Raw genomic sequence first — 13721 nt, forward strand, 5'->3', positions numbered from 1 at the left:
AATGGAGTATGATGGTACATGACTATAATCCCAGGCCTGGAGACACCACAGCAGTAGTAGGTTTACAAGTTCAACTCAAGGCCAGTCTGAGCCACATACAAGGATCCTGTTTCAATAAAGATGGCCCAATGTAATCCTGCTTTCAACAACAACAAACAACAAAAAGCTGAGCCCAGTGGAGCATACCCTCAATACCAGCATTTGGGAAGCAGAGACAGGTGGATATCTGTGAGTTGGAGGCTAGCTTGATCTACATAGCAACTTGCAGGACACCCAGGACTACAAGGTGAAATCCTCCAGATAGATAAATAAATTAAATTAAATAAACATGCCTCTGCTTTGTGTAAGTATAACTGTACCAAAAAGCAAAAACAAACAAAACTACAAAAAAAAAATTAGGCAGGGCTTTCTGCACCATTTGCCATGCAAGACACTTATTTTTAAAAGAAAATTGTTTAATTTCTCCCCTAGACTACTGCAAAATGACAAAGCACAGATTTAAAAGAAAAAATCAAAAGCCAGATTGCTTTTAGCAAGAAGCTATCAGAATTCTCCCCTGAAGAACAGCAGTAGACTGTAACAAATTTTTCAAATCAAAACAAGCCCAATTAGCATGAATACCTGAGCTCCAGTAGCTATCTCGTCAGCAGCTTCATTCATCACCCCCAGGGTTTGAAAAGCAAATACACACAGCTCTCTCTCACACACTGTGGGCTATAAAAGAACAGGAGTCAATTGCAGTATATCTTTCTACTTTCAATTCATAATAGGGAGGTTATTCTATATAATCAATGGAAAGTGGCAGAGGCTTCCAGTGTTTTAAGGAAGAAAATCATGTCATGTTACTTAATAATAACCAAATTCTTACAGTGAGGTAACAAGAGTCTCTTTGTAGAAATTTCCATTCAGAACAACTCAGCAATCAACGAAAAGAATATTAAGCAATAAAATACATCTCTTTACCCAATATACAATGAGCATTAGATGTATTCACTTTAAAAAAGTATATCCCTAGTTGGGCAAATAATAAATCTATACAGGAAAACTACATTTAAAAAGATGTAATGGGTGAATCTCACTTTTCCTTAGGAAATTTATTTCAAAGAAATAAGCAAGACTGTACTTAGTTGCTACCTAGCTCTTGAAAGATTAGTTTTGTTGCACAGACTTTTGACTTCAACAACCTCCTGAGGTCAACAGCACTGAAATATACACTCTGCAATTACGTTGGAGGAGCTCTCATCTTTCAAATCTAATATAGTGCCATCCTCTTGATTTATCTTATCTCCCCAGTTACATTGCATTAGGTAGCTGATGAAGCCTAACACGATGCAATCCACTGTGCCTTTGCACATCAGACAAAAGGCATTTGTTAGTGCCACCACTCCTGGGCTATCTGCTTCTAGCAGGTGACTTGGTCTGCTGCTTAGCCAGTGGGAAAGAATGGCTCCATTCTGAACATCTTTTATGTTCAGAAGTAGCCCATATGTGTGGCTTTGTGGCTAGAAAGACTGATGTATCATATTTTCTGGCAGAATCCCTGAAGGGGATGATCTAAGAAGAAAAAGGATTTGCTGTATTTCTTTTGTTGATCCTAACAGTGCAAGTCTGACTCTGTTTCATAAATGGAGAATATATATATAGGCCTCATCACTGACAATCGTGGGAATTCATGAGCAGTTCTGACTTTGTCTAGCATGAAATTTGGTAATTTCACCCAGTGAAATGGTTTCCACAAGGCTTTCTCCTGAATTCACTCTCCTGGCCCTGCAACTGTAAAGGTCTGAATCCCATACATTCACCAACATCCAGTATTCTCAAACAATAAATCTGCATACTAATGAACAAAATTATGACACAACTGATTTATGGACATGTTTCCCTTCTTTTTGAATGTTTGTCTAAAAGTAACCTCTCTCTCCATACTCAACTGTGTAAAACTCATTTCTGGAAACCTAGTGCTTCACCAGCCAGAAGAAGGAAATCAGGCAAGCTAGGAAATACGTTTTCTGGAAACAAAAACCAAAACAACTTTCCATCATTCTGAAAATTTACAAGTGAAAGCGTAATTACATTCCTACAAAAACATATATCTCGTTTTGTAATGTAGCAAGTAGACAGCAAGTGTTGTTATTAATCTATTACCATAACAGCACCACAATGAGTAGGTGTTAGTGAAGTGTGAAAACACTTCAAAATGGAGGATACAAAAAACATTCAACTTTTTAGGTAAATAGTTCTACATCTTCATATCTATTTTGTACAGTAATAATCCTCTTCTTCATCTATACTGTATTTGCAAATTCAAATTGTCAATACAAGATGGTACTGAAAGAAAATTCTCAAATTACATGAGGTAACAAAATTAGGTATCTCTCTCACAAGTGGTCAGAATGTAGATAATAAGGAACTAAGGAGTGTCTGTCCCTAAGTGGGACTTCTATGTTGCACTCCCTCCCAAACAGCTCAGCAGAAATTCCAGAAGAGGACAGAAAGATTTTTCTTTTTTTCCACTTTATTGAAAATAGACTTTTTTTCTCACATAATATACCCTAACTACAGTTTTCCTTCCCTGTATTCCTCCCAGTTTCTCGCTGCTTCCCTTCTCATGAAGAACCACCCCTTTCTGTTTCTGAATAGAAAACAAATAGGCACCTAAGGAATAAATAAAATAAAATAAAGTGAAACAAGACAAAAATGAATACATAGGAGCTGACAAAGACAAACAAACAGAAGAAACAGAGCCCGAGAGAAGGCAAAAGAATCAGAGACCTACTTGCTTCCACATTCAGAAATCCCATAAAAAACACTCAACAGGAACCTGGTGCAGACTTGTGCAGGCCCTGCGCTGGCTGCCCCAGTCTCTGAGTTCATAAGAGCTTTGCTTATGCTGATTTGGAGGGCATGGGAAGATGACATGAAAGTGGGAGTGGGATGTGGGGGTATTGTTGGGAGGAGTTGGATGGGGAGTATGGGATTGATATGATCAAAGTACATTATGTACATTCGTGAAAATTCTAAAAGAATGAATGAAAAGAATCAGGCTTCTCTGCTCACAGAAGGGGCATCACACTCAAGGAAGAGAAACAAAAGCACTCTTCACAGGCACCACAAAAGGACTTACAGGGTGGACTAGCCTTTTCCCACTCAGAAGTTATTCCTGTGTACTCTTCATGAAAAACTGTCATGATTGACAGTTACACAGAAAACACCAGTTTCAATTCCAAACTGTACATAGTCACTTAACATCTATTAAGGTGTATTAAGTGTGATAATGAGTTTATTTCACACACTTTCATAGAAATAATGCAAGCTAGTCTGTCACTATTAATTCTTTTCTTCTTTTGTTTCAATATGTATCCTTAAGATTTAATAATTGTGTGTTGTCTTGGAGCAATCAGGTCCCTACAATTTAGACCATAAGACCACAGCAAGTCTCTCTATTGGCAACACATACATGTTTACTACATAATATCCATTATTTACCAACATAAAGGCATGAAAAACTTTTCGATGTGTCCTTAAAATATGATATATTGTAGACCTTTTCAGCTAAGATGAATAAATTTAAATTTTTTAAATCAAAGCAATTTAACTGTGAGCAATAAAAACATATTTCAAACACTGTTTCTAAGCCTCAAAGAATATTTTAGAACCTAGCTGTATTTTAAGAAATTTGTATTTTCAATGAATTTAAATTACCCTTTACTGAGAACAGAAATGCTACAACTCCAGAGGACTTTGCTATGCATTTATGTAAAGAGGAAAGCATGGTGTTGGGAATGGTTTTCAAACACTTTGGCTATGATCTTTTTGTTCAGACTAAATATTTCATGGAAATCCAACGTACAAAACACACAACTGGATCTTGTTGACCCTGGAGCATATATGCAGCTGTTTTCAGACCCATAAAATGGGAATAAAAATAATACCCAACTCCATGAGTTGATAAAAAAAAGTTAGACAAGATTTATAAATATTTTCCTTTAGGAATGAAGAGTTATTTAAGTGCCAAAGAAAAATTAAATTGCCCCAGCTGATCCCATCATAGTTTTATGTCAATGCATAAAAGTACTGAATAAAAAAACACTAAAGTATTTAATAAAGACTATAGTATGTCATATAGCTTTTTATACATTTAGTTGATCAAAATGTTAAATTATTGCTGAAGTGTTTCCAATTAAGATGAAGAAAAAAATCAGTTTAAATGTAAATTCTTGACTTAAAAATAGTGTTGAAAATGAGAATAAATGATAACAGTTCAGGGGCAAGGCTTTGCATGATTTGTAGTTGAGACAGACATTTGGGTCGGAGAAATTTTTACTCTCCATTAACAGAAACAGAAATGACACAGGGATCAGGGCAGCAGTGTGCTTCCAGGCCAGGCTTTGGTTGCTGAATGAATGCTTTGGTCCCCTGCACAGTGTTCAGAAGTTGTGGGTGATTTGGAAGGCTTTTAAGAGGTGACTAGATAAAGGAAGTACAACCAAATCAAAGGCTTAATTCACTGAGTGGTTAATAATTGATCAAACTGTTGAGAAGTGCTGAAAAGTGGAGGTACTATCTGAATGAGAGAAGAAGGTCTCTGGGGCCTAGGCTTTGAAAACTCTATCACATCGCTCTCCCGCGGCCTCTCTTTGCTTCCTCTTCTGTCACACACTGCTGCCCTATGATGTTTTCCCTCATCACAGGTCTGATGCAGTAAAGGCAGCTAACATGACGTGGAAAATGGGAAATGTGTCTCTTAACCGGGGACACAGAATGACAGCGAGTTATCGGTGAGTATAGCAATGACAGCTCATATAGATGTTTGGGGTTTTTTGTTTGTTGTTGTTGTTGTTGGTGTGTGTGTGTGTGTGTGTGTGTGTGTGTGTGTGTGTGTGTGTGTGTGTGTGTGTGTGTTGTTTCGGTTTTTTGCAGCAGAGGTCAACAGCTCCCAAGGAAGGGTCAAGGTGAAGGCACTAGGAATTTAGAGGCTTTCAGGCAACAAGCCCTCACTTTCCTGTTTTCTGTAACATTTGAAGGCATCTCTAAAACACAAGGTACACTGACACTCAAGTGCATTCAAGGGGGACAGATTCATTCAATAAGCTTGGGTTTGGTTTTCTGATAACAATCCACTGTACTGCCAAGTTAAGGACCTGGACTGTATACACTCTTCGGCATGAATGCGAGCTGTTTTATAGATTCAAGAGTTCTGTCGGAACTTACCTGGAAATGTCATTTAGAAATGCTGTTAACAAATAAAGAGAAAGCTGGAGCACTGGGACGCTTCTAGATAGCACTTTCAGTGCATTCCAGGGAGTATGTAACACACTGAGTCCTCTGAGAAGAATAACAAGGGTGCAAGTAGGGGTCAACATTTTAGGATTTCAAGAGCAGAGTGGCAAAGGACATTTACATCTTCAGAAAATCAGACTTCAAGGAAAATATGAGAAATAATCTAAGCAGGGAAGACAGAGACCTTCGGCTCAGTACTTCACAAAAAAAACAAATGATGTTTAGTCTCATAAACCACCAGCGGTGTTATAATGCACCCATTTCAGGATTTAGCACAGCTGAAAATATGTCACAGGACTGAACCAATGTCAGTGAATCATTGCTTAAAATTCCATAAGAAATTATATATGACTCTTAAATTTACAGCAAGACATACTGCACTGTAAATATAAGAGAAACACAGAAAAAAATTAGTAAGAATGCCTAAATTAGGAAAAGTATCTGTTAATGGAATTAAGAAATGGCTTTCTGTTTATCTCCCTTCAAATAGGAGAAGTTTCTTTGATTTTAATTTCTTGATCTGATTTCATGTCACTTATATAAATTTAAAAAAACAAAGTCACCTGTGTGATTTCCTTAGGCTATGTCATAGCAACATTAAACCACCTAATAATTAGCTGTAGAAAGTATTTATTTAGAAGATTTTTCTCTCTAACATTCACTGATGCAGAAACAAAAGCAAACAAAAATTGGAATGAGACAGAAAACAATACTAAGAGAAACTGGTATATTCACCACTTACTATGGGAATGAATTGCCAGCAATTAAACCACAAAGAGTAGGCTGCCAACTATGTGTGCAGTGAATTTCAGGGATGTTAATGTGGTCCTTTGAGTCTGCAAGTTGAGTCTGCCCTGGTGCCTGCCACCTGCCTGGCTGGAATTCTGTCTTTATCACTTACCAGCAGAGGAACACTGAATAAAATGTCTCGTGCCTCACTTGTAACATGGGGATAGGAATAACTCACAGAGTCACTATGAGGATGAAATGCTGACAATCCATACAAAGTGCTTGGCACACATAAAAAAAAGTACTTAAAGGGTGCTGGTATTGATGAATTCTTGTTGTTTTCTGCAGTGGAGACAGCACTGCAGCGGATAAACTCAAGGTCAAAAAAATGAACACTGACAGAATAGGACTGCAGCTTCTAAGAGGTGTATGTAGAGACAACCAGAAGTCTTGATATTCCATCAAGTGGCTGTTTTTCTTTTAAATCACATAACAATTTAACAAATACTTGCTGCCTTAGCTAGATACATTTTATTCTGAGAATAAAATAAAGGTAGACTTTCAAAAATAGTGTATGGATGGTAAGAATAATTTTTCATCTGTTTTATTTGAATGAAATGAAATAAATCCATCGTAAGATCTGACAATTTGCAAATAGAATGGTTATTTATCATGTGAATATTGAGATACTAAAAAAACCTCTGATAACATCATTCATTTATAGGCTGTGTGATTTATCTTTTTAAACTTATTCTGAAGAACAAGATGATCTTTTTTTTGTTCCTCTTAAAAAGTGAAACAGAATCTGCCCTCACACCTTCAACCCCCTAATCCTTTAATCAATGTTTAAGATGTAGAGTGCAGAAGTAAAAGAGAACGAGGCTCAAAACTAAGCATCCAGACACACTATCTGAATGCCGTTGAACTTGGCATGCAGACACACTACCTGAATGGCATTTAACATATTGTTTAATCCCTGTGAATCCCCTCTCCCCCGCAAAAATACCTTTGACCCACAGGAGTAAATGACTAGCATTTTGAAAACATCAAGTAAGTATTCAATAAGCCAACTATCCACACAGTGCCTGATCCACAATGGGAAATGACCTCCCCTCCTCAATAAATAATCAGGATACACATTAGGTCAATCATTATTTACACACATTTTACTGTTTCTCAAACTAAAACTTGGATTTTATTACCTAGGTGTAGTAGAGCATATTTTTTAAAACACTGAAATGAAGGTTGATATCAACAAAAATGGTTTAGTGATAACACAACCTTTCATTTCCCCATAAAAGCTTAAGAAAGAAAGAAAGAAAGAAAGAAAGAAAGAAAGAAAGAAAGAAAGAAAAAGAAAAAAAACTAGCAAAAATGGTGAGGCAAGAAGCACGTACTCCAAACGAATAGTTATACCTTGGTAAGAATGAAACCATGAGCAACGGCTCACATTTCCTGAAACTAAAGAAGTAGAATGGAAGTCTTTCTCTAGGGACTATTATGGACCCCATCTGATGGCTCTCTGAAGTCAAGCTCAGAACAACCGTTTGTTTCTGCCTGGCCTGGAACTCAGCCAGTACTAAACCTAACACCCAGGATTGGAACCAAACATTAATCAGTGTTTTGGTCATTACTGAGGCAGGAAGTAACCACCAGGCAAACAACAAACGAAGAAAATTGCTTGGAGGAAAGACTAAGGATAAGAAGCATGGGGGCTATGAAAAGCTTCCTTCTATGGATGTCTGGGAACACAGAAGGCCACATACTTGGCCAGGACTCCATGTGCTCAAGAAAAATTTGTAGGCAGTCATGATGGCTTGTGACAAAAATTTCAGAATTTTAGAGGCTCAGGCAAAAAAGTTTGCCACAGGTTAGAAGCCAGTTTGTCCTGAACAGAAATTTTAGCTGGCCATATATTTGGCTTAAAGGGAGAAGAGGATGGTGAAGAGGAGAACAAGGAGGAGGAAAGTAGAGGAGGAGAAAAGAAAACAAAAAAAATCAGGAGATGGCATTAAATATCACTTCTAGCTGGTTTTGTTATTACAAAGAGGAAATTCAGGCTAGGGTAGAATTATAAACAGCCAGGCTAAGTGTTTAAAGAATGCTCAACAAACATACACTCTTGCCAAGAAATGGGAAGGCACTTTTGATGATAATTCGTCAAGAAATAAATCCTACACATGACAGACATCTGATTCAACAGGTGCTACATTAGTATATCCAGGACACCTAGCTTCCAATAAAAAAGAATGAGGCACGCAAAGAAATAATAAAGTAAGGCCCAGTATAGGAGCAAGGCAATTGATCCAAAGAGTCCAGGAAAATTCACAGGTAACTAGATTGACCAGCATTTACAAAACAAATTAAAGAGCCAAAATGAACTCTATCTAAATAAAGATAGCATTTTGAAAGAATCAATAATCAATAGATAGAACTCATAAAAAGGCAATAAATTCTGGGATTGACGACAACAGAAACTGAACTAAAACTCACTGAGGGATGCTATAAATTGCATTTGAGGAGTTAATGAACATTTGAATATAGGCCAACTGAGATGTGTAACTTCAATAACAGAAAGAATAATGAAGGAAGTAAACAAAGGCCAAGAGGTCTACTCAATATCATCTTATATAAATGTATTAACAATGATAGAGCACTGAAAGAGAAGAAAAAGATGTGGGAAAAATATTTCCTGAAATATCTCCCAAAATAGAAATTTATGAAAAAAAATTTCTAACCTATACTTCAAGAAAGCCCAGTGAACTCCACTTGGATAAACATAAAGTGATACACATACACCTTAATCAAAATACTGAAAACCCTGTTGATGCACACTGTAATCCCAGCACTTAAAAGGTTAACACAAGATGAATGTTCAAAGATCCAGGTTAGCCTAGATTCCACAGTTAAGTTCCAGGCCAATCTGGGCTACAGAGATGTTGGAGACCAAGAAAGTTCCATTAAGGAATGTCTTAAGGTCCAACCTCCGGTTTCAGTAAACAGGAGCACTCAAGAGCTCCAGCCTACAATTGTATTGCAGATGTGAGCAAGTCTGCTATTGTATAGCATGGCCTTAGTGTAGAATGCCTCCTAGTTTATATCTCTATGGGCCTACGAATTGAGTAGGCCCACACCTGGGCTGAGAACTCTGTCTACGTGACTAGGAACTGTTTAGGTGATGCTTGAATTAATAAAATCACTTGATATTAGCTATATACATCATAATAGATGTTTCCTGATGCTGCCTCTGCCCTTGGAAGACTATTTAAATGGACTTCTCAATAAACTGTGGCTTCCTGGCATCAGCTGGGAGCCCTCCTGAGATGATATGGTGTTTCCTGTCTCATCATTAGCGCCGTTGGGTAATTAGATTCCCCTAGTCCACACACCCCCACTCAGAATCAGACCTGGGACTATAAGGCTGGCTCCTGAAGACAGTTGTCCGGAACACAGAGAGAGATCTTGTCTCAAAAAAAAAATCAAAACAAAACTACAGAAAAGTGCTGAAAAACAACGACAGAAGAAACAATGAAAACAGCTCATACATTTGAGGAACCTTGCTCTTGAGCACACGCTTGTGTACACACACACACACACACACACACACACACACACACACACAAAATTGATTTCTCTTCAGAAGCCATAAACCCTAAAAGCATGCAATGACACAAAGTAACAAGGAGAGGGGAAATTTAAATCAAAACAAGGAAAGGAGTTAACATACAACTCTATGGATAAATTACTGTCTTTCAAACTTGAAAAAGAAATGAAAATATTCTCAATCAAAAATCTGAGAAGTTGTTATTAGTGCAATTGTCCCTCAGGAAACAATGAAGCAATATTTCAAGTTGAAACTCCAAGAGCCTAAGACAGGGTACACAAAAACATAATGAGCATGGGTAAGAACCTGCAATGGCAATAAAATAAACAAATTTTAAAAAATGTATATACATGCATTTTTTATTTTAAATATTTGGATGAGTTTCTGTGTAGTTTAAAAGCAAACTACATAAAGCAATAATTGCTAATCTATGTTGGCAGCACAGGAAGTAGTATGTCTTTGTGGACCATGACACAAGGGAGGAAGACCAGACATGTGGAATGTGAGTGAGACAGTCTGGCCAGTGAAGGACTTCCTTCAAGCCAGATAACCTTCAACCCTCCACCCCACTGAAGGGGAAAGGAAGAAAACTGATGTCACAAAGCTGTCTTCTGATTTCCATGCATGTGCTATGACATATGTGTCATCCCCACATCATAATAACATATACAATATAAATAATTTTTAAAGATATGTAGGAACCAGGTTTTCATGTTATTAGAATCAAGTTGAAATTACTTTAAACAAGATTTTTAAATTTTAAATAATAATTTTAGTATCCTAAACAATTAATATGAAACCAGATCAAAATGTTATAAGAAAGGAATTAAAATGAGATCCTAGAAAACAGCTGCTTAGCACACAAGAAAGGCTAGTATCATAGAAACATATGAATAGGGATAGATGCAATTCATACAGAAAATAAATAGGAAGCCAACATCACTTTCTTGTTAGGAATGGAGGAGAAAGGCAGGAGGTGGGAAGGGACTGAAGAACTTGTAGAGATTACAAGAGCATGAGACAAACCAGACTTGAGGAAAAAAACTACTAATAGAGACAAAGGATACAAAACATCATGAATATGCAATGTAATTGTATAAACACATGCAGAACAAAACATATTCCAAAATACATGAGGGAAATAGTGACAGGACTGTAGGTAGAAATGGTCAGCTCAACAGAAGAGAAGTTAGCACTTCTATTTTCAATAGTAGTTAGAAAAATAAATGAAATAAAAAATAGGAATAAACAGGTCAATGAAATGAAGGGCACATACATACATACATGCATACATACATCAACAATTTTCTGTCTTGAAAGAGATTGCTGTAGTTTAGATTTGAGGGCTGCCTGAAGACCCACATGCTAAAGCCTTGTTCACTACAGAGGTCCTTTGGGAAGATAATGGAAGCTTTGAGAAGTGGGGTCTAGAGTGGAATTACTAGGTCATTAGTGTGTGTGTTTAAGAGGCATTGTGGGCTCTCAGCCTTTTCTGTTCTCTCTTGCTTCTGGAATGGGGATGTGCAGCTCTGCTATGTCATTTGCCTATAGTCATTCACTGCCACATCATACGTCAAAGTAGTGTAACCAACTGATCATGAACTAAGACCTTCCAATCTATGAGGCAAAAATAAGTCACTTCTTTTTATATGTTGATTATCTCTTAACCAATGAGCTGGCTCAGCAGCCTTCCTTAAGTATTACAGCAACAGAAAAAGGAAACTAAGAAATCTTCTATAGAGGGTCATTAAAAGAAAACAAAACTAACTTATTAGAACTGTGGTGATATCTTGCTTATACAAATAAAGCCTGTCTGAGGGTCAAGAATGGAGCTTGCTGCTAGCTAACTATAGAGGTCTGGAGGTCTGTACAGACAGACAGGAAGTGATATAGCTGGGCAGAAACAGGATATAAGCAGAGAGAAACAGGAACTTGCTCTCTTGTCTGCTGAGACACTAAGGAGGTAAAGTGTGCCATGGCTTACTCCTTTTTCTCTGATCTCTCAGAATTTCCCTCTATATTTGACTCTGGCTTTTATTATCTAGACCAATTAAGAATTCCATTTACATAGAACTAACAAAGAAATACAACAAACTTACAGAATATAAGGGTAATTTGCAAAAATCATTTGTAAAAAAAATAATTTGTATTGCTTTATACTAACAAGAACCTCCTGCAAATGAAATAAAACAATTAATTTACATAAAAATATCCAAGGAAATACAGAATTCAGATGCTAAAAAACAAAATAGCACTGAAAGAAAATTGAAAAGATCTAAGTAAGTTAAAGATATCCTGTGTTCATGCTTCAGAAAGATTATCATGAAAGTGCACCTTAGTCCCTGAGGACTGCCAATAAAACAAATTTTTGTTTCTCTTAATTTGGGAGCAAGAATGTCAACAGAGTCAGTGTCTGAGGAGGACCACTGTTGTTGTCATGTACCAGTCCAATAAGACCAGTGACAGATGCCACTCTGTCTCATTGGTAGAAGAGTTGTCTGGTCTAGTGAATTCCACCTCACGATGAAGCCACAGCTCTGCATCCTACTCCTAGGGACATCACATGAATGCTGAGATTTCAATATGTTGATTTGGGAGAAAAGACAAATATTTACCAGACCAAAGATACTACCAAGAAATGAGTAGTATCTCAAATGATACTACACAAAATAAGGTCTTTATCATTTATATATGATAAGGATCTAGTAATAAAGATATACAGAATAGAGGACATTTGTCAATCAGTAATAAGAATTAAAATAACTCAATTTACAAGGGAATGAGGGGATGGATGTGTAAATATGAGTAGCAATTAAAGAATAAAAACTAATTCAATTTAAAAATAAGGGAAGGTTTTGAAAAGAAATTTCTCTAGAGATATGCAAATCTCCAATAATCATGAAAACATCTCAAAATTATTGTTCATTATGACAGTATTACCAAAACCAGAAAACTAGATTCACTAAGGCTACACACATGCACACACACACACACACACACACACACACACACACACACACACACACACATCCTCACACACTCTTTTGAAAAAGGAAAAAGAATGTAGATGTGGAAATGGTGAAACTGTCTTATACTGACAGTAGGAAGGGTGCAGACACTGGGCAAACAGTTTAACCAATCCTCAGAAAGAGAGTAAACACATATCCTGGGGAGTCCATCAACTGGTGAATAAATAATCCTATCTGTTGTGTCCATCCATAAAACGGGATATTGGCACAGAGTACTGATCCATGCTGCAAGGAAAGCATACAAACCCATAGAAAAGGAGAATAGACCAGTGGTTGTCAAGGCACCAGGAAAGGGAGAGTGTAAATTACTATTATTGTTTCAGCATTGTTCTTAGGTAATGGAAATATTCTGGAATTAGCCACAATGCTTATAATCATGATTATATTTTTAAAAAATCACTGCATGATTAGTGACTTAAACGTTGTATTGATTACTTTGCTGCTGCTGTGATGAAATGCCCTGCCCAAAAGCTCTTTATAGAAGGGAAGGCATGGCAGAAGGGGCAGAAGCAGGAGGCTGAGAGATTACATCTCAACCCCACATAGGAAGCAGAAAAGGAAAGCAGTAAGTAAGGTGAAGTTATGAATTCACAAAGTCCTCCCCTAGTGATGAAGTTCCTCCAGCAAGACCCTGCCTGCTAAAGTCCATAACCTCCTCCAAACAGAGCTGATAACTGGGGACCAAGCGTTCAAATACAGGAGCCCACGAGAAACAGTTCTCATGCAAACCACCCCAAGCATTATATAAACCTCAATTTAAAAACTGACTTTTTGGCAACTTTTATTGATTAAAGTTTTACAAAGTTATTATTGCAAAAACCAGCCAGTTTCTAAATAATTTTAAATGATTCATCCTCCAAAGCATGAATGTCTGTTGATTTCCACTCCCTTACTTCTTTGGTATTGTGATAACTATGTCATTAACTTGGCAGTTCCAGACTTTCTTCTGACTTTCCCAGCACTACTGTGTACCTGCTCAAATCTGCATGGAACCTCTCTATATATTAACCGTCTTAAATTGTGGGGTTTTGAACAAACACACTAAAGCATCCTAGTTTTGTAGCCTTATAAAGAGCCGT

The 13721-nt window shown here is 37.1% G+C and overlaps 1 protein-coding gene across 3 annotated transcripts in view; it reads right to left on the bottom strand.

Annotated features, from left to right (window-relative positions):
• The window catches only part of Parp8 (poly(ADP-ribose) polymerase family member 8), a 169188-nt gene that overhangs the window by 24444 nt on the left and 131023 nt on the right, over window positions 1-13721 (bottom strand). For all 3 annotated transcript variants that reach the window (XM_027401423.2, XM_027401422.2, XM_027401421.2), the window contains exon 16: window positions 622-714. In XM_027401423.2, the coding sequence (XP_027257224.1) occupies window positions 622-714 (93 nt within the window). The remainder of the gene's footprint in view (window positions 1-621; window positions 715-13721) is intronic.

The sequence above is a fragment of the Cricetulus griseus genome, chromosome 2 (assembly GCF_003668045.3).
Source record: "Cricetulus griseus strain 17A/GY chromosome 2, alternate assembly CriGri-PICRH-1.0, whole genome shotgun sequence".
Classification (NCBI taxonomy): Eukaryota; Metazoa; Chordata; class Mammalia; order Rodentia; family Cricetidae; genus Cricetulus; species Cricetulus griseus.